Genomic DNA, 25,230 nt, shown 5'->3' with positions numbered 1-25,230 from the left:
TAGCTATTGCGGAAGTTCTAAAGAACGCTCCGTGCATATAGCCAATTCTGTTCATCAGAAAGAACAAAGTCATACACCTAGGATGGCTTGGGTGAGTAAATCATGGGGTAATTTTCATCTTAAAGTGAACCAATCCTTTAGTTAATTTGTCAAGACATTAATCAAAGAAAAAGAATAAACACTGCCATCTAGCGCTCTAATTGAGCGAAAATATTGCTACCTACTGTTTTTGTGCAGTTCTTCCTCCAGGGGGCGCTCGACGGCTCAGGAGCCGCACCAAAAGTCCCTTTCTTCGGCCGCAGTCAGTTTTTTTATACTAAAGCGTAATTATCGGCATACATTCATAAACACCAGTAATCAACAAAAATGACTGAAATACTTATTCAGTAATCACAAACAAATGTGATTGGTCCGTTACATTAGGCTTTGGTTCCACGTGACAACACGATCTAGATTTGTAAATAATGATAAACAGCGAAGATTTAGAATAGGAAAATTATTGAAACATTTAAAAACTACGTCTGTGGTAACCAGCGACTAATATCTCAGAGATGGTATTCTACTCTCCTGTTATTTCTGTGAGGGTTCGCTACGTCATCTCTTCGCGACTGCAAAACAGTTCTCGGGAGGATCCCACATGGTCAACAGAACTGTACACTATACAGTTTAATTTTTCGTTTATGAAAGCTGTGCATGAATACATGCAGTTATCATAATTGTAAGTGAGTGAAATAAAGGTCTACGTGGCGCTGACACGAGCCAGGAGTCACTATGGCGCTATTTATGATAAATAGGTGTGTATATTATATTACATTAAAAGTATATGTTGTTCGCTGCACATTTAGTTAACTGGCACAGAACTTCTTAGAGTAAATTATTTGACCAGTTTAATCATAAGTAATGACTCTCACTCTCAGTTGTATAGTCTGGCATATGATTCTGTGTTTATCTCTGAAATTACTTACTTGTATAATTATGTGACTTCATGAAGTATTTATATTTTTAAATGAGTTTCTCATTGCAGAGCTATTCAAGTAAATTGGTGAATTAAAGAATGAAAAACATACACATTAATATAAAACAAGGACATAAAATATGGCGTTTCACTTATACATTGATATAATTTATCCTAAAATCTATGTTGAAAAAAAGTTATGTCAACAACCCATCATCTCGTGTGACACCCTGTCTATTGATGTGTTACTTGTGATCAGGTATTTAGGGGAGGAGGAGGACTGTGAATCTAGCAGAGAGTCTCGATCCAATGCTTTGCTGGCTAAACTTCAGGAGCAGGTCAAAGCCAGAGAACAGCAGAGCTTCTCAAACACGGCTGAAGAGGATAATGACCACCATCAGAGTGATAAAGAACAAAAGAAAAGAAAACGGCAAGAGACTGACGGAGTGCAGCGTAAAACAAAGAAGAGTAAAAATGTTAAAAAAACAGATCTTAATGATGAAGCTGCCAGTTCAACTAAAAAGAAGAAAAAACACAAAAAACAAAAAACATTGTCCAGTGAAAATGAGAGCGTCAATACAGGTAATGCTGACTTACTACTATGTTTGATTGTTTTTAAACTAGGCGATCTTGTTGATTTGGTGTGCTTAAAACATTTTGGCACCTTTTAGCACAAATAGGGTATTCCATTGCTTTTCTTAAAACAATAAAGCCATAAATCCCATGTTCCCAAATATGTTAGATAAACTATTATCTAACATTAAATTGAAATGAATGTTGAAAAGTAGCTATGAATATACATATCGTATTATGCCAAAATATTATATTTAGCTGTATACCACATTTTTGTAACCCTGTTACTGCATTGACTTTCCTGCATTAATAAATTGAACATACATAAAATTTTGCTATTCTCAAGAAATGATATCATTTGGATCTTTTTTTGCAGCCTATCAATAAGACAAGTAAATAACATTATTACATTTTCTCAATTTTTACACTAATTTAGTGTTTTACTCCTTTTATCAAGCTCAAATACTCGAACCAGTTACCAAAGTTATTGTAAGAAAAAATAATCAAATTGTTTTTCTTTATTTAAATAAAATACACATATTTCAGTGACTACACATCAGCATTTCCAAAACAGCTACCAAGGAAATTTGCAACCCTGTTACCAGTTCTACCATATTGTTTTTGTCAGTGTCATTTAAAAACAAAAAACATTTATTGCTATAAAATAAAATCACAAAAATCAGGGTCTAAAAATCAGGGCAACTGTTTTAAACTCTAATTTTGGTAGCAGGGTTACAAAAATTGCAAACCTCATATAAAATAATAATAAAATTAAATAATAGAAAATAAAATAGCTCTTATGGCATTTAATTTAAATTTCTGATATGGTCTAAAAACGTTTTCTGAAAGTTAAAGGATTATTTCACTTCTAAATGAAAATTTCCTGATAATATACTCACCCCCATGTCATCCAAGATGTTTATGTCTTTCTTTCTTCAGTTGAAAAGAAATTAAGTTTTTTGAGGAAAACATTCCAGGATTTTTTCCATATAGTGGACTTCACTGGGGTTCAACGGGTTGAAGGTCCAAATTGCAGTTTCAGTGCAGCTTCAATGGGTTCTACATGATCCCAGACGAGGAATAAGGGTCTTATCTAGCGAAACGATTGGTCATTTTCTAAAAAAAAAAAAAAAAAAATCTGTAAAAATTTATATACTTTTTAACCATAAATGCTTGTCTTGCTACCTCTGCGATGCGCCACACATGACGTAATCTTGTTAGAAAGGTCACGCATGACGTAGTTGAAAGTATAGATCCAGTGTTTACAAAGTAAACATGCAAAGACTAAGTCAAACGCTCTTTACAAAAAAAAGGTAAAACAACATTGTCAGATGATTTTGAAGTTGGAGGAGAAAATGAGATGGAGTTTTTCACCCTACCGCGGTACTTCCGCCTACGTCACACATGACCTTTCCAACGTGATTACGTAATGCGTGGCAGATCGCAGAGAAGTCCAAGATGAGCATTTGTGGTTAAAAAGTATATGCTTTTTTTTTATTTATTTTTTTATTTATTTATTTTTTTAAGAAAATGACCAATCGTTTCGCTAGGTAAGACCCTTATTCCTCCCTTTGAAGCTGCACTGAAACTGCAATTTGGACCTTCAACCCTGGTGAAGTCCACTATATGGAGAAAAATCCTGGAATGTTTTCCTCAAAAACCTTAATTTCTTTTCGACTGAAGAAAGAAAGAGATAAACATCTTGGATGACATGGGGGTGAGTAAATTATCAGGAAATTTTAATTCAGAAGTGAACTAATCCTTTAATCACCTCTTTTAACTGAGCATTTGTTGGGGAATAAAAGACTTTATGAAGATTTCGAACTTTGTTTTTGTGGAAATTGCTTTATACAGAAATTTATCATTCATTTTAGGAGATAATGAATCGGATAATAAGAAGTCTGTAGAAATCACAGAAACAACTGAAAGTGACCCAGAGGAAAGTAAGAAGACTGAAAAAGTTGTGGACCCTCAGATCGATCAGATCCAAGCAGAGACAGGAAACAGCACCTCCCAGACTGCCTTCCACATCCTGGGAGGATTCAAAGAGAAGACAGTGCAAAAGGTAGCATGGGAAAATATCTTTAAGTTCTGAGTGTAACTGTATTGAGGGTTATGTCTTGTAAACAACTGTTTTTGCACAATTGCAGGTCAAAAGAGTATTGCCTCAGTGGTTGGCACAGCCTGACGTCATTCAGAGGGACATGAAGAATAACCTCATTCCCATCAGTCAGGTGCCAGGCATCTGTCCGATATTGCTGAAGAAATTAGAGGATAATGGAATACAGAGCTTCTTTCCAGGTAACTACATCAGCTCTGACAAGAATAACTTTATTTAACTCTGTTCTACATTTATGAATTTGCCATCATCTTTCATCTACTGTAGTAACTTCATTCAGTGTTCACATTTGATCAAGAACCCATGACCTTGACGTTGCTAGCGCTGTGTTGTGTTTGTGTTTTTCAGTTCAATCTGAGGTCATCCCTGCCATTCTAGAAAGCGTGAGCTCAGGGCTGCTGCTGGGTCCTGGTGGCTACAGGCCCAGAGACATCTGTGTTTCTGCACCTACAGGAAGTGGAAAGACATTGGCGTTCGTCATACCTGTTATACAGGTACAAACAATCAATTGCATTAGAATGCATTTTTATTTCTCTCTCCAAAATATTGCCATTGGAACTTAGTGACTTAGTGGTTAGCACATGTGCTCTGATGAATTGTTTCATGTGTTTTTGTTTTGGATTTTTGTGATGAAACCTGTCAAGAACATTATTATTATTATCCAAAGAAGCATTTATTTGATCAAAATACAGTAAAACATTAACATTGTGAAATATTATTAATATTATTATAAATATTATCTAAAAGTAGTCGGATTACATTACCTAAAATGTGTAATGTAATAGATTACATTACACATTACCTAAAATGTGTAATGTAATGGATTACATTACTAATTACAATTTTTATCATGTAATTTGGAGTCAGTAACTGACTACAATTTGTAAGTAATCTATCCAGCACTGTATATGTGTGTGTGTGTGTGTGTTTGCTAATGCAGGCATTGTCCAAGCGTGTGGTGTGTGAGGTCCGTGCACTCGCTGTTCTACCCACCAAGGAGTTAGCTCAACAGGTAATGATTTTTTAATCATTGATTATTTATCAATTAATTATCTACATAACTGCCTATGTTCATTGTTCATCCTTGATTTCAACCCCACAGGTGTCAAAGGTGTTTAGCACATACACTGAGGGCAGCAGTCTAAAGGTGGTCATGATCGCAGGCCAGAAATCATTTGCTGCAGAGCGAGCAGCGCTCTCTGAAAGCAGGTGAGTGTTTGTTCGATAGAGCTGCTTATTTGTTTCAAATAGAGGTCACGATTCTCCCACGATTCTGAACAGACCACTAAACAAAATAACATGTAATTTACTAGAGGTTCTGACAGAATGTAAATTGCTGCAGTCTATTTAAATGATTTTTTTAAAATCGGTTTGAATGAATGATTCAGTGACTCACTTATAAATACTTTGCTTGTTTAGTGGATGAATCAGTGTTTTTGAACAAATCTCTTGAATGAATGATTCAATGACAAATACATGTTTTAACAGTCACTTGTGGACTCGGCACCTAGATGCGTAATGATGTAATCGATACAATCGTTATATGAAGTGCCAAATTACTTTCAAAATGTGATTTGCTCTATTTTGATCACTTCCGTAGGCATCAGTGTTTATATCCGAACTTTTATCCCAGTACTTCTGTGATAATATGAATCTTAGTAACATGGAAATAACAATACTGTTTCATACCTAGATAGCCTAACTGCTTTCTCTGGTTCAGCAGCAGTGCAAACGCAGACTTGAATGTTCCGGTGTGATTTTGTCAAAGGTTTAATAGACAGGCGAATCATTGTCATTTAGGAATGAGATTGTGTGGGTGTTTGAATTGAGATCGTGATCTTTTAATGATTAAAATCATGCAGCTTTACTCAGGGAGTAGGATAACAGTAGATGCTTTGACTCACCTAAAATATGTGACTAATGACCACCCAGAGTAGGTGAAACTATAAGTAAGTAATAACTTAAGTTAAACTCTTTGCATCTTTGTGTAGGGGAGGTGTTAGCCACAGTTTGGCAGATATTGTCGTGGCCACTCCGGGCCGACTGGTGGATCACATCAACAAAAATGACAACTTCAGTCTACAACACCTACGATTCCTGGTGAGTTTAATTAGTGACATGACGTGAAGGCTAAGTATGGTAACCCATACTCTGAATTAATTTCTATTAGCTTTGAGGTTATCTAAATGCTATTATACTCCTAAAAGTAACTTTTGGCAGATATTTTGGCATATAAATTTTGAACCTTTTTTTTTTTTTCAAAAATATATTTATTGGCATTTGTTTGAACAATTTTGAACATTTTAATACCTTTATTAAAGGGTTAGTTCACCCAAAAATGAAAATAATGTAATTTATTACTCATCCTCATGTCGTTCTACACCCCTAAGACCTTCGTTCATCTTCGGAACACAAATTAAGATCCGGTGGCTCAGTGGGGCCTGCATTGAGAGCAAAGCCACCAAACCTCTCAAGATCCATAAAGGTACTAAAAACATATTTAAAACAGTTCATGTGAGTACGGTGGTTCTACCTTAATATTATAAAGCGACGAGAATACTTTTTGTGCGCCAAAAAAATCAAAATAACGACTTTTCAACCATATCTAGTGATGGTCCGATTTCAAAACACTGCTTCGGAGCTTTACGAATCGAATCAGTGGTTCGGAGCGCCAAAGTCACGTGATTTCAGCAGTTTAGCCTGTTTGATAGGAAATCCAAATCACTAATTCTGTAGTGTTTTGTAATCGGCCATCACGAGATATTGTTGAAAAGTCATTATTTTGTTTTTTTTGGCACACAAACAGTATTCTCGTCACTTTACAATATTAAGATAGAACCACTGAACTCACATGAACTGTTTCAAATATGTTTTTAGTACCTTTATGGATCTTGAGAGGTTCGGTGGCTTTGCTCTCAAGAGTGGCCTCCCTGAGCCATCGGATTTTATCAAAAATATCTTAATTTGTGTTCCGAAGATGAACAAAGGTCTTATTGGTGTAGAACGACATGAGGGTGAGTAATTAATGACATTATTTTCATTTTTGGGTGAACTAACCCTTTAAGCAAGAACACATTAAACTGTGAGAATTGAGGAATAAAAAATGAGGATTGAGGAAGGACAAGTTTATTGACGAGACCGTATTTAGATTAAGGGGGACCAAAGATTATTATCTATGTTTTGTCATTAATTTGGAGTTAGTTATTTGCCAACGACTTTTTATATCAAGATATCAAGATAGTCCAGCAAAGGCTAAATAGAATCACCAGATTTCAGAGGAAGATATAGCTCTTTTTCAGCAGCATACAAATGAAAGGAAATATTGTGTTTCCTGATAATATTTCCAAGGGGAAGCATATACAGATTAAAGAGAATCGGCCCCAGAATAGAGCCCTGAAGGACCCCACAGACAATAGGAGCTAGGGATGAGGAGAGTTTACCCACAGCTACAGAGAAAGTCCTAAACATTAAGACTAACTAAACCACTGTAATGTAAAGTTCTGAGCATGATAGGAGTATAAAGTTATCAAAGGAATACATTTTAAAATACATTAAAATAGAAAAGTTATTTTAAATGGTAATAATATTTCACAATATTACTGTATTCACTAATTTTCATCAAATAAATGTAGGCTTGGTGAGCATAAGAGACTTTTTAAAAAAACATTAACAACTTTTTAAACAGTAATTTTTTAATTTTAAATAACATTTAATACAAAAAAATACATGATATTAAAGTCAAATTACTTGTCAGAAAAAAATGGGGTTTATATATTAAGAATAGTGGTAATGTTTGTCCAAAAAAGAGAGATTTGCTCTCATTTGTGTATTAATTTTGTTTTACGCGTCACTTTTCTCTATCACCGTATTCTTCCATCTTCTGTATAGAAAGTGTGTTTATAATGTGTATGTTGTAGATTATTGATGAGGCAGACAGGATGATTGACAGCATGCATCAGTCCTGGCTCAGTCAGGTGACTAAAGCAGTATACAGAAACCCAGGTGACACACAGACGTCTTTCTTCAGAAGAATACTGCCTGGACCAATCACAGTGGCAAGGTAGGATGTCATCTTCTTTATCCATTAGTTAGAACAAAGATTTTCAATCCCACTCACACTATCAGTTCGATGGTGTCTGTGCATACCTTAACGTTAAACTTCTGAGTAACCTGGGTCTTGCTCAAACACTCAGTAATACACCTGTCACAACTAGAACATGTGACCTGTATTTCCCATTAATTACCTAGCCTCTGGTGGCCTACCGCAATCAATTCTGTCTCAAAAGTATATTTGCACCTCTCATTTATACATAAAAGGTCTCTAACATTGTGTTTTGTGCCATTGCTTTGGCAAAGCATCTGTCAATCAAACTAAATTTGAAATCACAACATGGCTTTGTTTTTGTGCCCTTTTTTTATTCAGCTCATGATCTGGTGTTTTCCAAGTCTTTTAGAGCAGCTCACTCCATCTCTGCATGTGCTGCGAGTTTAACACACATTTGGAAACACGATGCGCCAGTTACGCTTTTTCATATTTTGATGTAATGCAATTTTTGTGGACAGATGATTACAGCATTTCACTAGATTTGTAATGAGAAGCATTTGTAAACCTGCTTTCACAGAAACTGAAAGGTCTCCCTACTGTTGTTCACCAAAATAAAAGCTTGAGGGTTTAACTCTTGGAAGTGAAGAAATTAAGACAGTATTGTAATTTTACCTCTGTAGTGTAAAATAAAATAATAATTAATATACTTATTATGAAATGTGTTTTTCATTTACATTTATTTTACAGTGCATTTGTATTAAAAAAGTACTATATAACTGTCTTAGGGATAATAATAATGATAATAACTACAACAATACAAATAATAATAATGTATTATAAATAATAATGCCCCAGTCGAGGTCCACTCCCCGTAGTCTCACAGAATTCTGTGGGAAACACTGCTGTGACTGAGCTCAATATTTATGACTGTTTGTTTGTATGTATGTCAGTTTGTCTCCACCACAGATTCCTCTGCAGAAGTTGCTGTTTTCCGCCACCCTCACACAAAACCCTGAGAAACTACAACTGCTGGATCTGCACCAGCCTCGACTCTTCAGTTCCACACACACCTTTTCAGAGACCCCCACACAAAGCCAGGACACATTTAACTTTCCTCAGGGCCTCTCTGTGAGTTTAACAACATTTCCTAAATTTTGTAATCAAACACACTGGTATAGTTCTCCTTTGCACACCTTTAACATATGGGAATGTCTTATGCAGGAGTATTACGTCTCCTGCAACCTAAGCAACAAACCGCTCATCATCCTTCACTTCCTGCTTCGGCTCAAGTTCAGTCCTGCTTTGTGCTTCACAAACTCCAGAGAAGGAGCACACCGGTAATGATGGATTTTAAGCTCCAGAAATACTTTACTGTCACTTCCCACTTTTGCCAAATAAAAGTATTAATTTCTTTCTTTTTTTCTTCTTCTTCTTTTTTTTTTAAATCTTAGGTAGTAAATTCATAATTTATGGGTATTTTTTAGAAGCCAGAGGCTCCCTAGTCATTTTTGGTGGAGTCTGAAGGAGCCCCGAGATAATTCCTTTTAATATCATTGTGAATTATTAATCATGAACAGTTCACAAGGATTCTTCACATCAAAGAAACCTAACCACACAGATTAGATGGTGTACACAATGATATTTACAAGTAACAAATATGTGCAGATACTTGGGTCTTAGCTGTGATCAACTGCCTGTAAAACTACTGTATTTTTGTCTAACTAGACTTTATTTGCTGGTGAAGCTGTTTGGCGGTGTGGAAGTGGCTGAGTTTTCCTCTAGACTGAGCCCAAGTGAACGACAAAAAACACTGAAAGACTTTGAGGAAGGGAAGATCCCACTGTATGTATGCCTTAATAATGTACAAAAATAATATGTGTGTGTGTGTGTGTGTATGTAAATATATATGGTAAAGCTTAATTTTCAGCATCATTACTCCAGTCTTCAGTGTCACATTATTATTTCTTATTCAAAATGTAATATTAACGTTAAAATATGTTTTTTTTTTTTTTTTTTTTTTTTTTATGTAATCCCCCTATAAATATTTTAATGTTATATACAAACCCGATTCCAAAAAAGTTGGGACACTGTACAAATTGTGAATAAAAAAGGAATGCAATAATTTACAAATCTCATAAACTTATATTTTATTCACAATAGAATATAGATAACATAGCAAATGTTGAAAGTGAGACATTTTGAAATGTCATGCCAAATATTGGCTCATTTTGGATTTCATGAGAGCTACACATTCCAAAAAAGTTGGGACAGGTAGCAATAAGAGGCCGGAAAAGTTAAATGTACATATAAGGAACAGCTGAAGGACCTATTTGCAACTTATTAGGTCAATTGGCAACATGATTGGGTATAAAAAGAGCCTCTCAGAGTGGCAGTGTCTCTCAGAAGTCAAGATGGGCAGAGGATCACCAATTCCCCCAATGTTGCGGTGAAAAATAGTGGAGCAATATCAGAAAGGAGTTTCTCAGAGAAAAATTGCAAAGAGTTTGAAGTTATCATCATCTACAGTGCATAATATCATCCAAAGATTCAGAGAAAAATCTCTGTGCGTAAGGGTCAAGGCCGGAAAACCATACTGGATGCCCGTGATCTTCGGGCCCTTAGACGGCACTGCATCACATACAGGAATGCTACTGTAATGGAAATCACAACATGGGCTCAGGAATACTTCCAGAAAACATTGTCGGTGAACACAATCCACCGTGCCATTCGCCGTTGCCGGCTAAAACTCTATAGGTCAAAAAAGAAGCCATATCTAAACATGATCCAGAAGTGCAGGCGTTTTCTCTGGGCCAAGGCTCATTTAAAATGGACTGTGGCAAAGTGGAAAACTGTTCTGTGGTCAAACGAATCAAAATTTGAAGTTCTTTTTGAAAAACTGGGACGCCATGTCAACCGGACTAAAGAGGACAAGGACAACCCAAGTTGTTATCAGTGCTCAGTTCAGAAGCCTGCATCTCTGATGGTATGGGGTTGCATGAGTGCGTGTGGCATGGGCAGCTTACACATCTGGAAAGGCACCATCAATGCTGAAAGGTATATCCAAGTTCTAGAATAACATATGCTCCCATCCAGACGTCGTCTCTTTCAGGGAAGACCTTGCATTTTCCAACATGACAATGCCAGACCACATACTGCATTAATTACAACATCATGGCTGCGTAGAAGAAGGATCCGGGTACTGAAATGGCCAGCCTGCAGTCCAGATCTTTCACCCATAGAAAACATTTGGCGCATCATAAAGAGGAAGATGTGACAAAGAAGACCTAAGACAGTTGAGCAACTAGAAGCCTGTATTAGACAAGAATGGGACAACATTCCTATTCCTAAACTTGAGCAACTTGTCTCCTCAGTCCCCAGACATTTGCAGACTGTTATAAAAAGAAGAGGGGATGCCACACAGTGGTAAACATGGCCTTGTCCCAACTTTTTTGAGATGTGTTGATGCCATGAAATTTAAAATCAACTTATTTTTCCCTTAAAATGATACATTTTCTCAGTTTAAACATTTGATACGTCATCTATGTTGTATTCTGAATAAAATATTGAAATTTGAAACTTCCACATCATTGCATTCCTTTTTTATTCACAATTTGTACAGTGTCCCAAATTTCGGAATCGGGTTTGTGTGTATATATATATATATATATATATATATATATATGGGATTGTATACATAATATGTATGTATGTATACATACCTACATACATAAATATATATTGTGTGGCTGTAATGATGAAACATTGGTGATGTTTTTCATTTTAGGTTGATAAGCACAGATGCTGCTGCCAGGGGCATTGATATCAATGGTGTAAAATGTGTCATTAATTATGATGCTCCTCAATACGTCCGAACATACATTCACAGGCAAGTCAAAATATTACAATAAAAATCCAATAAATCCATTGATTTGATTTCAGGATTATGATTTACATATCACATCTTTACTGTATTTTCATTTTCAGGGTGGGCAGAACAGCGAGAGCAGGGAAACCTGGGTTGTCGTTCACCTTCCTTTTAAAAGTGCAGGTCAGGTTTTTGTCATAACTTGAATTGATGATTTGGTTGTGTTTGTTGTTTCAGTCAATTAGCAAATCTTATTATGAGCAAAAAACAATTTGCATGTACAAATAAATAATTATGAGTGACTGTGATAAGTTTCTCTTTTGCCCTGTTTCCACCTGGTTTTAAGATGCTTTTTGGTCGCTCGGATCACAAGTAGATGAGGGAGAGACATACCCGTTTACACCTGGTGTTTTAATCCGTCTCTTTTGTCTACTTTCATCCACTTCTGTCCTGATTTCTTCGAGGGGAGTGTCTATGTGTGTGTAAACATATGGGCTTTTTCAGATCTTTCAATCTAATGGACAAAATAAGCTCACGAAATTTACATATATGACGGAAAAACATACAGAGAGCAGCAGCTATCGTTTCTGCTCTGACAGCCGCAAGATCACGCCGAACGCTGTGAGCATATGTTAGAAATCAGGAATGGTGAGAGAACATTGTGTTTGGTACATTTTTCGTCTTCAAACCAAAATTGGGTCTTTAGCCGACAAAGTTTAAATCCTGTCTAGCGCGCTTCCCATAATGTTTATGCATTAGGTCAGTGGGCGGAGAGCAGGTGGTCTTTAGTGGCTGTTCGAATACATTCAACTACATGAGTGTTTACACTACGAAAGCAATCCAGTCAAATTTACACCCATTTACACCTGTATTTAGTGTCATCCACTTGTGATCTGATTGACCAGAACACATCTTAATACCAGGTGGAAACAGGGTCTAACTGATTGTCACAAAAATTGTGCTTCAATACCTTTAGTCTTGGTTCATCTTTCAGGAAACAAGGTTTTTAAAGATGGTATCAGATGCTGGCAGTCCTGGCATAAAGAGGCAGCTTGTGCAACCAGAAAATCTTAAAGGCATGGAGGCTCGCTATGAGCAAGCACTGGCTGAGCTGGGCAAAGCTGTGAAGGTAAAAGCTTTAGAGCTGTCTGAGACCTTATTGGCAGGTTTTCCAGACTTGGATTAAACCTATTCCTGGATTACAGAAGTGCTATTACTGTTGGACAAGTCTTAATGTTTGTCTGGGGAGCCTGAATTATGCAAGTTTTATCAGTAGGGAATCTAAGGATCCCTTAATTCTCCTAATTCATGAGTGTGATTATAAATTGGACTGACAGGAATATGGATTTACTAAATTGCTGTTCAGAGAAATCGCAACACAAAGCCACTTGGGGAATCTCATTAGTTCATCACAAGATTTGTGGCAAAATATAACTAATTAATTTAATTAATTAAAAGTTCATTTGTTTCTGTATTTAATTTTGATTGATTTTGCTCATTTTTTCTCTGTTTTATATTTTAGAAATATTTTAATCAGAAATATATTAAATTCATTACTGTCGATTTGAAATATATAATATATAATTTAATACGGCACCACATTATTTTCAGATAACAACGTTAAATTTTGAAATAATAACATCAAATCAAAAACTACTGATATTAATATTTGGCTCCATTTTGAAGGCTTTAGGATAAATACTGGGGGAATGATTGTCTATAAAATGAAAGTTAATTAACTAAATTTCTATAGGCGACATTTCAAACATGTTATTATTATCTTAATGTTTATGGTTAAATGATACTGATTAAATTACTACACTAAACTATAAGAGTTATGTAAATTTCGTTCCATTTTAATTCTACATCCTTAAATTCAAAATTGAACTACAATGATGCATGGTGTTTCGCTGCCTCAAATTCTTCAGAAAAAGACAAAAAATGTTACAGTAAAAACCTGTTAATTGGTTAACTATGTTACCTTACCATATATAGTTATAAACTGTAAATGGTTTAACTTCGCAACATAAATGAATGCAATTTTACTGTAAAATACTGTCAAATTTATGGTTTCTGGAATTAAAAGGTATGAATTGTTGTGTAATTCACTGTGAAAAACAGTAAAAAGACACATGAAATGATTATATTTTCAATAATTTTTTTTTTTTTTTTTTCTCATTTTTGTTATTAGTAAATGTTCATTAGGGTGTTTTGTGTTACATTTTATTGTGTTCTTTGGTTAATGTTTATTGTATTATTTTTAGTGTCTCATGTTTTATGGACAGGCCACTCATAATGAACTTTGATTCATCATGTGGCTTTCTGTTTTTAGGTTGAAAAGCAGATTTTGGTTATAAAAGTTATAAAATATATACAGGCACTAATATGCCATTCTGTAATACCAGAAATATTGTCACCATATATTTTTTGGCAACCACAACAGCTGCCTTGTTTTGTTTTTTTACCGTGAACTTAACATGATTTTTTTTTATGTACTTTAAGCTTTAATGCTATAATGTTGGTATTTCTTTGTTTTTAAGGAGGAAAAAGCGAGGAAGCGTTTCTGAGCAGGAACTGACTGAGCTGTACATCTGCCTTTGAAGAATGATTTCACGCCTTGTTTCTCAAAGAACACAATATCTGAAATATAATGTAATGAGCTACAAATGTTTTTAATAAAATGTGAAAAGACTCAAGCTTGTTTGTTAATGCTTTAAACTTAAAATGTTAAATTGTATGCCCCAAAGAGCAGTAAGAGGCTCTTATTTTTAATTTTTTATTTATTTTTTAATAGTATTGTTTGTTCAAACGTATTTAAATAATTCCAGTTTTGCAGAGCCAGACTGTCTGGGTGATGCTTTAATACCAAGACATCAGGTTGAATGTTGAATATCTATGTTTTTGATCCATGTTAAATTATGTTCATTTAAACAATCAGGACCTGCTATTAACATCCATAAAAAATAAAATATATATCATAAATAACTATCTTTTTTTATGTCAAAATGTCTGTTCTGGCTATTTATCCTTGCATTTTAGACTTTAATGAAGGGAAATTGAGAATAGGTCACACAGGGAAGCTCTGTATTTCATTAACTGGTTTATTAGGTCACAAGGTTTTTAGTCAAAAGTCCAAATACACAAATTCTTGTTTTCTCTGGCAGTGGTTTTGTATGTTGATCTTAAAAACCAAGATCAACTAGTAATTCCTACTTATTTAATTTGATTAAATTAAGATTAAGGTATTTTGTAAATTTTGTCCTCCATAATTTTATATTTTCAGTCGGGTAACAAGCAAACACCATAAAACCTCACTGGCATGAGATGAAGATTCTCACAACAAGGGTATTTTTCATAAGTGTGGTTTGGGGCATGTTGTCATATTTAATTTTTTATTAATTAATACAGTTTATAGAGTTCAATAATTGTTACCTAAAAAACTGATATTTTGATAAGAGCTCCATTGTGAAAAACCCTAACATGTCCTACTGGGCATGTTAAATTAATTTTAATTATTTATTTATTTATATTTTGGCTAACAGTGGAAATGTTCATTTTAAAAATATTTTATATTTATGCTTGGTGACATTTTGCTCATATAACAAATGTTAAATTCAATGCTTCATAATGGGATTTAGCTTAAATTGCAACTGACAAGAACTGTTTATTTACATATAAATATTCTGTATATTTTGTTAATGTTTTAGAAGCGCAGAGTTTCTGAGGCTTTTTATACTCCAAAAAAAAATGCATATTTAAAACTTAAATGGTCAAGTCACAAAAATATAGATTTTATATGGTAGGTTTTCATTTAGATAGAAGGAATGGAAAATGTCTACTCAACTGTAGTATCCTAAAGAACCATTCAGCGAGGAAACGAACTGTTTCCTGGAAAGATAGTGAATCAGAATGAAGTGCGCGTGCGCGTTGCGGTTCAAGGCAAAAACGCTGCAGTTTGTTGTGTGATTTCATCCCGGATATCGAGATGTCCATGTTTTATCCCTCTTCCTGACGAGACCTTTCACATTAAACGCCGGTAAGGGCAATTTGACACTAATACACATCATTTTGAGGAGACTATATAACATTTATCTGTAATAAAGTGGAAAGTGTGACTATAACAATAACAGTAGCTGTATTAGCAAGCATGCTACCAGAACAAAAGCAGTTTCGTACTAAATAGATTTACATTTTAAATGTGTTTACACTCTGTGTGGCTTGTTTAATAATAATATTTCCTAATACTCCTTTATTTAATCATTCGTACAGTGAAATGTCTCTTTCATGTGAAAGGCACAGTATCAGTACAGTAGTAACGTGTTGCCTACAGTAAAAGTCTCTGGTGAACATCATTAATGGCACAGTCACTGTTACTACACCACACTGGTTTGGTTTGCAATTGATCCTGCAGTACATCCTGTGCACTGGATGTTCTCTATATAGTATTTGTTTAGTAATTATGGAAATAAAAAGTACAGGTGGTGTAAATTAAGTGGGTTGGTACTAGAACAACAGGTTTTTAAGGTAACGCCCAAAAAAACAACAATAGGAAACGTATACCATTTTGAAGTTCCTAGATGAAGTAAAAATAAGCTTCCCTTACCCCTGTAAAGCCTGACATTTACAATAATAGTGAGAATATATATATATATAATATGGAACAGTTTGTATATGTGTTTTTGTTGAGTATCACATTTGATACATCAGGCTTTTGAGGCTCTCATACTTGAGGAGGAATAAACATCTCAGTAAAATTATGTATGCATAATTAATCAGGTAAACCGAAGTTGATTCAGTCAAGTAATTGTTAATCTTGAAAATATTACTAACAATATAAAAGTTTTTCTTACGTTTACCTAATAAAAATCACTAGATTTAACTGATTTCATAGCAAAAAAAAGAAACTTGTACCACAACCTGAAGGGCTTTTACTTGCTTAAAAAGTATACACTATCAATCAGACGACAGAAGGCATGTAGTAGATTGTGTACAACACGTTTTTCAGCAAAGTTCATGCTCATGTTGATCATTTAGAGACCTTCGAAATTTGTGTATCAAATAGAGTGGGCTTCATAGGGTTAAAAAACTCAACTTCTACCAAACCGTTGAGAAGAAAGAAAGAATAACTAGAGAATAACTATATTTTCAGCTACAGACTCCAATGTGATTGTTACTATTAATAAAACATTGGCAATTTATCAGTGCTGTGAAATATTATTTGCTTGAAAAAACCTAATTTTTATTTACAAAACATTTTGCTTCTATTACTTTTACGGTGTATGGACAATTCAACTCTTTAACTGAATTTTCAAAAAATTAACCAAACTTGTTTCAGTATTTAGTTGATTTTATCTATTCAGAAAATCTCTGAAATCAACATATGCATGAAAACAAATCCACTTTATGACCAATTACATGCTGCAATGGAATATTCTTGAAAACTGCAGCGATAACTAGTGATTTCTATATGCTTAATTTTTGCTAAAATGGCTCACTTGGTTTTGAGACACTGCTGTCTATCCTCCTCAATTATGGCTCATTTCCACCGGGTGGTACGGTACAGTACAGTACGCAATCATTTCCGTTTCGATTGTCAGAAGTTGTGATTGGTACCAAAATACCGAACTAGTGTTGTCACGGTACCAAAATTCCAGTAGTCGGTACCAATACCATAAAAATTTTACGGTTCTCAGTACCAATTTCGGTACCACAGCAAAATCTGTTGGAAATGTTTTACTATTTTATATAGCCTATTTTAAAAACATATTAAATATGGTAATAATACATATAAATATTTGGATCATGTGTGTATGTTTGTGTGTGTATACAGGTGCTGGTCATATAATTAGAATATCATCAAAAAGTTCATTTTTTTATTATAAATTATTTTTAAAAATGAAACTTTCATATATTCTAGATTCCCTACATGTGAAGTAAAACATTTCAAAAGTTTTTTTTTTAAATTTTGATGATTAGAGCGTACAGCTCATGAAAGTCCAAAATCCAGTATTTCAGAATATTAGAATATTTCCTAAGATCAATCAAAAAATGGATTTGCAAAACAGAAAAGTTCAAGTTCTTTAAAGTATGTTCTTTTGTGCACTCAATACTTGATCGGCAGGACATATTACAGCAAATGACTTGCTCCTAGCACAAATTACTGCATCAGTGAAGTGTGGCATGGAAGTGATCAGCCTGTGGCACTGCTGAGGCACTATTGAGCCTTCAGATCATCTGTATATTGTTGGATCGACTGTTTCTCATCTTTCTCTTGAAAATATCCCATAGATTCAGGTCAGGCATATTGGCTGGCCAATAAAGCACAGTAATATCATGGTCAGCAAACCACTTGGAAGTGGTTTTTGCACTGTGGGCAGGTGCTAAAGTCCTGCTGGAAAAGGAAATCAGCATCTCCATAAAGCTTGTCAGCAGATAGAAGCATAAAGTGCTCCAAAATCTCCTGGAAGATGGCTGCATTGACTTTGCACTTGATAAAACACAATGGACCAACACCAGCACCTCTCCAGTCTTCCTTCAGACTCTGGGACCATGATTTCAACACGAAATGCAAAATTTACTTTTATCTGAAAAGAGGACTTTCGACCACTGTTCACTGTCCAGTTCTTTTTCTCCTTAGCCCAGGTAAGATGCTTCTGATGTTGTCTCTGGTTCAGAAGTGGCTTGGTAGTCCTTTTCCTGAAGATGTCTGAGTGTGGTGACTCTTGAGGCGCTGACTCCAGCTTCATTCTACTCAATGTGAAGCTCTCCCAAGTGTTTGAATCGGCTTTACTTGACAGTATTCTCAAGCTTGCAGTCATCCCTGTTGCTTGTGCACCTTTGCCTACCCAATTTCTTCCTTCCAGTCAACTTTGCATTTAATATGCTTTGATACATCACTCTGTAAACAGCCACCCCATTCAGTAATGACCTTCTGTGACTTACTCTCTTTGTGGAGGGTGTCAATGATTGTCTCCTGGACCATTGCCAAGTCAGCAGTCTTCCCCATTAGTGTGGTTTCAACACAGCAAAACAAACAAACATTAGTTTAACATATAGCCTACCGCTCTGCTCTTTGAGAGGGATGAGGGACACGAGCAGGAAAGAGACCATTTCTCTTTAATAATATCTTTATGTTATCTCCTGGTGTTACAAGCAACTGACACTTGTAAAAGGTCTGAAGAGCGAGTTTTATCTTCAGACATTCAGGCTATGTTTGATTAAGCGCTGCCAGAGAAAGCGAAAGTAAAAATCACCAGCGTGTGTGAAACCCGCTGTACAAATAAACTTGACGCGCCTTATGAAGTCTAATAACGAGCACAAACTGTGTTAAATAGAAACTGACGTGCAAGTAAAAAGATTTCTGTCCTACGGTGTTTTTTCTACTTTACCACAGTAAAGATTGCGAATAGCTTATAATAGGCCTGAAAGCGAATGAAAGGAAGAAACGTTATAATCCCCTGCGTGAGTGAAGATTTGGGAAAAGAAACAGAGATTCCATGTTCACTGGAATAACTAATGGAATATTGTTAAATTCTCTGATAATCGGGTGACCAGGTCGCGATTCGCAAAACAGAGTACAAAGCTTAAATTTATGGACTCACGCGCCTCTCTCATTCGGAATGAACCGAAATGTTTCCATGGCTGCGATGTCACATTTAATTGCTAACCTATTATTTCTTTTGTAAACAAAGCTTTGTGCTTCACTCGTGTCATATTCAAGTAAATACTGGCACAGCCCTATCAGTGGGTACCGAATATACCTGGATTCTCGGTACTGCCGGTACTACAGAAATGCTGGTATCGTCACATTTTCAAAATTTCAGTACCGACTTAGTACCGAAGTACCGGTACTTTTGACAACACTATACCGAACTGTACTGTAGCACTTTTTTGGGACCCTTCAGTTGGGGTACCTCAGTAGTCTGGTACCTAAAGGGTGGAGCTAGACTCACTGCAGAACTTTGATTGGTTGACAGAGAATCGCCACTTGCGCAGGAATGACACCACAAGAGGCGGCATTGTTTTAAATATACAATTAAAACACAATACCTTTGAAACACAAAGTCGGTGCGCAGCAGTGTACCATGGTCGACCCAGGAGGTGCAGACCTTCCTGGGTATCATCGGTGAAGAAAGGCTGCAAAAGAAAAGTGATGCCTATCAAGTCGATCACTACTTTCCGGCATACACCACGCCTATCAGGTAAAGGCAGGAACACACCAAGCCGACGCCGACGAACTAGTGACGACGAAAGCAGACTGTGGGGTTGGCTCACGTCAGCAGCATCTGGGTCCAAAGTTGCCCTGACACACCAAACCAACACTCGACAGCCGACGGCCAAGTAACAGGCCATACCAGCAGGTGGCAGTAGCTGAACAGCCAATCAGAATGATCAGATGGTCCGACGGACCGACGTGCTCCGACGCCGATTCAACATGTCGAATTCAGCTGAAAAAAGCAGACGAGGACCAACTTCAGCCGACGGTGCAGAACACACTGAGAAAACTTAGCCGGCCGACGAAGAAAAACTGCCCGAAGGCCGACCGTCGGCTTGGTGTGTTCCTGCCTTAAGGGTACTGTTGGCCGTGGAAACGCAAGCCAGATCAGGGTTTACCATCCGAATTGTACTGTACTGTACCGCTCGGTGGAAATATTCTTTCTCTTTTTTAATTTACGTGTTTGTTATTTCCTGTATTATGGAGCTATCATGTCTATATAAAGTTTACTCTTTTCCTTTCAGAAACCCATCATTAGAGTGTTTGTGGGACTGTGATAGAGCATGATGGGTGCCCTTGGGAATGGTCGGCGTGGCGGTCGCTCTTCGACTTTGATGTTGGCGGCTCTCATCACCTGCATCCTCCTGCTCGGCTTCAACTATTGGGTCTCAAACTCCAGAAACGCTGAGCTGCAGGTTTGACACTCAGTGTTTGGATGTAGTCTGTGGAGATGTGAATGGGTGTTTAACTATAATGGGTCTGTCTAGAAAGGAGCTTTGTGTTGTTTTCCAGAGCAAGATATTGGAGCTGGAAGACCGCATGAGGAAGCTGGCTGCAGACAAGGACAGAGAGCAGCAGAAGGCCGAGGAGGAGATGCGCAGACAGAATGAGCAGCTGGAGTTAATGGAGGAAACACACCACAGACAGCAGCAAACCTCTCTGAACACCTGGAAACAAGAAAAAGTATGAAAACACTCATCTTGCACTCACTGAAAACAGTTTAGGTGGAAACTCAGAGCTAGTAATCATGCAGTTACTGGTCATGATGGTACCCAAAATAGCTTTCTATGTAGGTGGTCACTAGGTTTTGATGGCCAAAAAGGAATATTGGATGTGCTCCGTGTATGTTTTTAGGTCTAAAACTTTTTTCTCTGTCATAGGAGAATCTGAAGCTCAACATTTCCTCCAGTACTAAAATGGTGCAAGACATGAAGAGTAAGTGTTTACCTCATATTTGTCCTATTATATGTTCTCTGTGACGCATATCATCTTTCCTTCACATTTCTGTTGATTTTCTTTTATTAGACCGTATGAAGTCATTACTGGAGGATGTGAGTAAAATGCAGAGCGAGCTGAAGTCCTGTCAAAATAACGTGGACACGCTCAGTAAGAAAGCCAGCAGTGAGATGTAGGTCCATTGTAAATGCTCTAATCTACAATACCAAAGACATTATAGTGTTTGATCAGTATGATAATGGCTGTGTGGGGTGTGGTTTGTGCAGGACTCAGTGTAACAAACAAATTGAGGCCATGAAAGAGGAATGCAATAGGAAAATTGCAGCTTCCAAACTGGAAAAGCAAAGGACGTCTGAAAAGGTAGCTCTACAGATACAGCTATGAGAAAAAAAAATGGCCTCAAATGGCTCCTTTATATTGATTCTTATTTATTTGGTGTCTCTTACCCCACAATCTCTGTCCTTCACAGAATGCTGATGGTTCCATGCAGAAAGTCTCTGTTTCAAAAGCCAAATCTGATGTTCCCGCCACAAACCATTCAGATAAAGTTGTGGCAGAACCTCCAAAGGGCAAACCAGATGTAGATTCACAGTCCAAAAATGATGCTAAGGTCCAAACCAATAAGTTAGTAGTGGAGAAAAAAGAAAAAGGTGCGTCCTGTTTAAGTGTGGTTTTTAAATGGTTGATTACTGGCCCAAGTTTAAAGAACCTATCAGAAAAATGTTCTAGTCTCTATATATGGGTGAAGTCCCTCATTTAATAGAAGTCCAATATCTTAAGGGTAAAGACAACAACGATCCCCATTTACATGGATCCACGAAAACGATTAAAAACGTTTTCAAAAGTTAGCATTTTCAGGCCCCCAAAACAGCATTGTCGTGTACATGAATGGCCAAAACACATAAAAAGTTTTCAATTTTTAGTTGAAAATGGTGTCGTATAAGAGTACTAGCCTAGGTCTGTGACAGTGGCAGTTTTTTTACCACTGTGCTGGGTCCCAAAAGTGGTGTTTTTGGGGGAGGGGGGTTAAGTGGCTGGAATTATTTATAGCCTATTCACACAAATAATACACAGTGCAGAAATTATGCTTGTAATGTGATTCAAACTTCACAAAAACCCCACAAAGTTAAATGCGTCGTCATATATACCGCTCTGCGCTTTGAGAGGGATGTGGGACACGGGAAGGACAGAGACCATCTCTTGTCTAATATCTTAATGTCTCCTCCCAATGTTATAAAGCAATTGACACTTGTTGTAAAAGGTCTAAAGAGAAAATTTTATCTTCTGCTGGTGCAAGACATTTAGGCTATAGTATATTTGATTTTGCGCTGCCAGAAAAAGCGAAACTAAATTACAGGCATGTGTGCAAGTAAAAATGTATCTGTTCTGCAGTGTTTTTCTACTTTACCACAGTAAAGGATGAAAATATAGTAGTTAAAAGTAAATGAAAGGAAGAAACGTTTATAATTCCCTGTGAAAATGGGTGAGACATGAGTGAAAATTTGGGAAAAGAAACAAGAGATTCTATGTTCAGTTGAACAACTCATAGAATATTGTTAAATTCATGGAAAATCGGGTGATCAGATCGCAAAAACAGAATACATATGGCTTAAATTTATGGGCTCATGTGCCTCTCTCATTCCTCACGAATTTAGATGTTTGCGATGTAACATTTAATTGTTAACCTATTATTTCTTTTGTAAACAAAGCTTTGTGCTTCAATCCTGTTGTAATATTCACGTCAAATAGCATTCACATATAATCCAGCGCGGTGGGGCGGTTGTCAGGTTGACCGGCACAGCCCCAGCACAAGCAGACCTTTCCACAACAAACCACATGATTTTCATGCCTGTAGAACAATGAGTACTGCAACAACATGTAAAATAGGCATGAAATGAATATTCACTCTATCTTTTTCTAAATGCACGTTATTAATCTTATTTTGATCAATTCCGATCTTCAGACTTCTTTCTAAACACAAACAGAAGTGTAAACACTTTAAATGTGTATTGTGAAAAGCTGAATAAATTTGAAATATAGTCTGTTGTTTGTCATAAGTCAAACCTTAAAAACATACGTTTTAGGATTCCGTACTATCACTCTATCAAGGACGATAACTATAAAGTTTTAATAATTGTTCTAACTCTAAGAGAATAGCAAAGTGTACACCACAACTATTACAGTATCAACAGAGAAACTATACCAGCTGATTAACGATAAAAAAATTGACAGCCAATCAGAATCTACCCGACTTTAATGATTATTTAAAGTGGCAGACAACATTACTGCAGCTTGTGCTTATAATAAACAGAACATTATTGTCCATTGGTGTCCATAGTTATTCTTTGTGTGAACAGGCCTTTAAGTCTTGTCATTTTTTTTTTTAACAAAAACTAAATTCTATGTTCCTCCAGCATGTGTTTTAACAACATTCTGTCTGCTTCTCTAAGATGCTGTGATTTCACAAGACTCACCCACCCCCACCTCCAAACGGACCAATAAGAATGAGACTCTTAACAGACCAGCCAATGTAGAAGATCCAGATGTGGTGGTGGACATTAAAGGGCAGGCTTCAAAGGACATAGGTGGGGTAACGGAGAGAATCCAGCTATTAAAACACAACACACACACACACATTTTACTAATTTTATCTGTCTTCATGCAGATACTGTGCTGGATGATGCAGGGATTTTAGACCCGAAGGAAAATGACATTGGGATTGGAGACGAGGAGGAGGAAGATGTCAAAGTTGGGGACAGGAAAGAGGAAGACGAAGCAAATGGGAAGGAAGACGCCATTATGTACGACAATGAGGGCGAGATAGAAAAACAGCTCTCTAAGCTTAAAGGTTGTCTTCAACATCACAATCATCACACAGAAATATTCATGATATAAACCAATAACATTTTTATTTTAAAATTATTGGATAAAGATGTTAGGGAATTTCATGTATAACACTTTTTGGTCGTTTTGGATGACTTATTTTATGTGGTAAATGACAGCAAGTTACAGAAAGTTGTGTATATTCTGCATTGTTATATGTCAGAAGTACTTTTGTCCTATGCAATAAAATTACAAATAATTTTCCGTGTTTTACAGATGAAAATCAAGGTGCAGGTCAGGATCTAGAGGATGATGTAGCTAATTATAATGGTGATGATGACAACCAACCGGAGTCTGAGGATGAGAAGCAGGCGGAGCTCGCAGGGATGTAACAAATGTACTCCTGATCACATGACGAGTCTGCTGACAGCAACAATTTCTTCAGCTGATGACCCTTATTAGTGACTGTTTTGACCCTGCCAACAGCTCGGCAGACATTTAAAAGGTGGGAGAGGAAACTTGCTGTAAAGACTAAATTGTGCTGGTGAATATTGCACTACTGTGTAATGAAGGATATGAGTTCATGTTAATAACAAACTCTCATGTGTCTTACCAGGACAGGCATGATGAAAACATTCTTTTTCTATTACTGATTTTAGTTTAAACTTGAATCTAACTACTTATGACATTAAGCCTTTAAACGAATGCACCATGGTGAATTTTCCCTACATCAAACCTCTTCTTAAATGTAAGATGCTTTGCTTTTGTACAAAAGCAACTGCTGTTTTGTTACAAAAACTGCTTTATCGTGTCTTTATGGTTTATGTTCTGTTTTGATGAAACTAGATGTCTAAACATTTTAGCTGCTGAAAAACACATAGGAACATTAGATGTTTAGACTAAAAGACACATTCCTCATCACTCATTTAATAACAGTGCAATCCAGTCTTTTATTTGCTGTAAAAGGTTACTTTTATGTTGGTGTAAGAATTTTTTAAATTTTCATGTTGGGAACTGGAATATGTTTTTGAAAAATATGGGTTTCTTACTGAATTTCTGATCTCATAATAAATTTTTTTTGTTGCGCTCTACTTATTGTGTGGATATAGATGAGCAATGGCTGTGGTGGTTCGTAATGGAATGCTAGTGTACTATTCAGTACTGCACGGTATATGATATGGCTCTTTCGTCACACTGGAAATAGAAGAAAGCCCATTGTTGAATATATTATCTATTTAGTATGGATAAGCACGTGGTGTGCTGCATATTTTGGCAATGCAATAGGAGAGATCATGCAGTTATTCCATGCATACTGATAATTCATGATAATGAGCACAGTGCATATTCTGAGAAATAATGTATGCCATTCTGAATGCAGCCTGTGTAGTGTGATCTCCTT

General features: G+C 36.3%; 2 protein-coding genes across 2 annotated transcripts; both read left to right on the top strand.

Annotated features, from left to right (window-relative positions):
* Positions 1-583: 583 nt before the first annotated feature.
* Positions 584-14,249, top strand: ddx51 (DEAD (Asp-Glu-Ala-Asp) box polypeptide 51). The gene is made up of 16 exons (XM_051903992.1): positions 584-794; positions 1,215-1,537; positions 3,403-3,593; positions 3,679-3,829; positions 3,996-4,141; positions 4,588-4,659; positions 4,750-4,856; positions 5,639-5,747; positions 7,565-7,707; positions 8,643-8,820; positions 8,914-9,029; positions 9,418-9,534; positions 11,477-11,578; positions 11,677-11,740; positions 12,552-12,686; positions 14,098-14,249. The coding sequence occupies exons 1-16, from the start codon at positions 772-774 to the stop codon at positions 14,122-14,124; spliced, it is 2,004 nt and encodes a 667-aa protein (XP_051759952.1). The 5' UTR covers positions 584-771; the 3' UTR covers positions 14,125-14,249.
* Positions 14,250-15,427: 1,178 nt separating this feature from the next.
* golm1 (golgi membrane protein 1) lies at positions 15,428-24,922 on the top strand. The gene is made up of 10 exons (XM_051904003.1): positions 15,428-15,593; positions 20,297-20,467; positions 20,565-20,735; positions 20,933-20,987; positions 21,078-21,180; positions 21,275-21,368; positions 21,478-21,658; positions 23,459-23,593; positions 23,674-23,856; positions 24,108-24,922. The coding sequence occupies exons 2-10, from the start codon at positions 20,336-20,338 to the stop codon at positions 24,221-24,223; spliced, it is 1,170 nt and encodes a 389-aa protein (XP_051759963.1). The 5' UTR covers positions 15,428-15,593; positions 20,297-20,335; the 3' UTR covers positions 24,224-24,922.
* Positions 24,923-25,230: the final 308 nt, after the last annotated feature.

This window comes from Ctenopharyngodon idella, chromosome 8 (genome assembly GCF_019924925.1).
Source record: "Ctenopharyngodon idella isolate HZGC_01 chromosome 8, HZGC01, whole genome shotgun sequence".
Lineage (NCBI taxonomy): Eukaryota > Metazoa > Chordata > Actinopteri > Cypriniformes > Xenocyprididae > Ctenopharyngodon > Ctenopharyngodon idella.
The sequence above is the reverse complement of the archived record's forward strand: the minus strand, read 5'-3'. Positions and strand labels throughout refer to the sequence as shown.

Bases quoted from the DNA above. Each gene is read 5' to 3' on its own strand.
- ddx51 (XM_051903992.1), top strand. From the start codon at position 772: ATGGCGCTATTTATGATAAATAG. The intron at 3,594-3,678 runs GTAGCATGGGAA...GCACAATTGCAG, and splicing joins AAGAGAAGACAGTGCAAAAG to GTCAAAAGAGTATTGCCTCA. The intron at 3,830-3,995 runs GTAACTACATCA...TGTGTTTTTCAG, and splicing joins AATACAGAGCTTCTTTCCAG to TTCAATCTGAGGTCATCCCT.
- golm1 (XM_051904003.1), top strand. From the start codon at position 20,336: ATGATGGGTGCCCTTGGGAATGGTCGGCGTGGCGGTCGCTCTTCGACT. The intron at 20,988-21,077 runs GTAAGTGTTTAC...TTCTTTTATTAG, and splicing joins AATGGTGCAAGACATGAAGA to ACCGTATGAAGTCATTACTG. The intron at 21,369-21,477 runs GTAGCTCTACAG...TGTCCTTCACAG, and splicing joins AGCAAAGGACGTCTGAAAAG to AATGCTGATGGTTCCATGCA.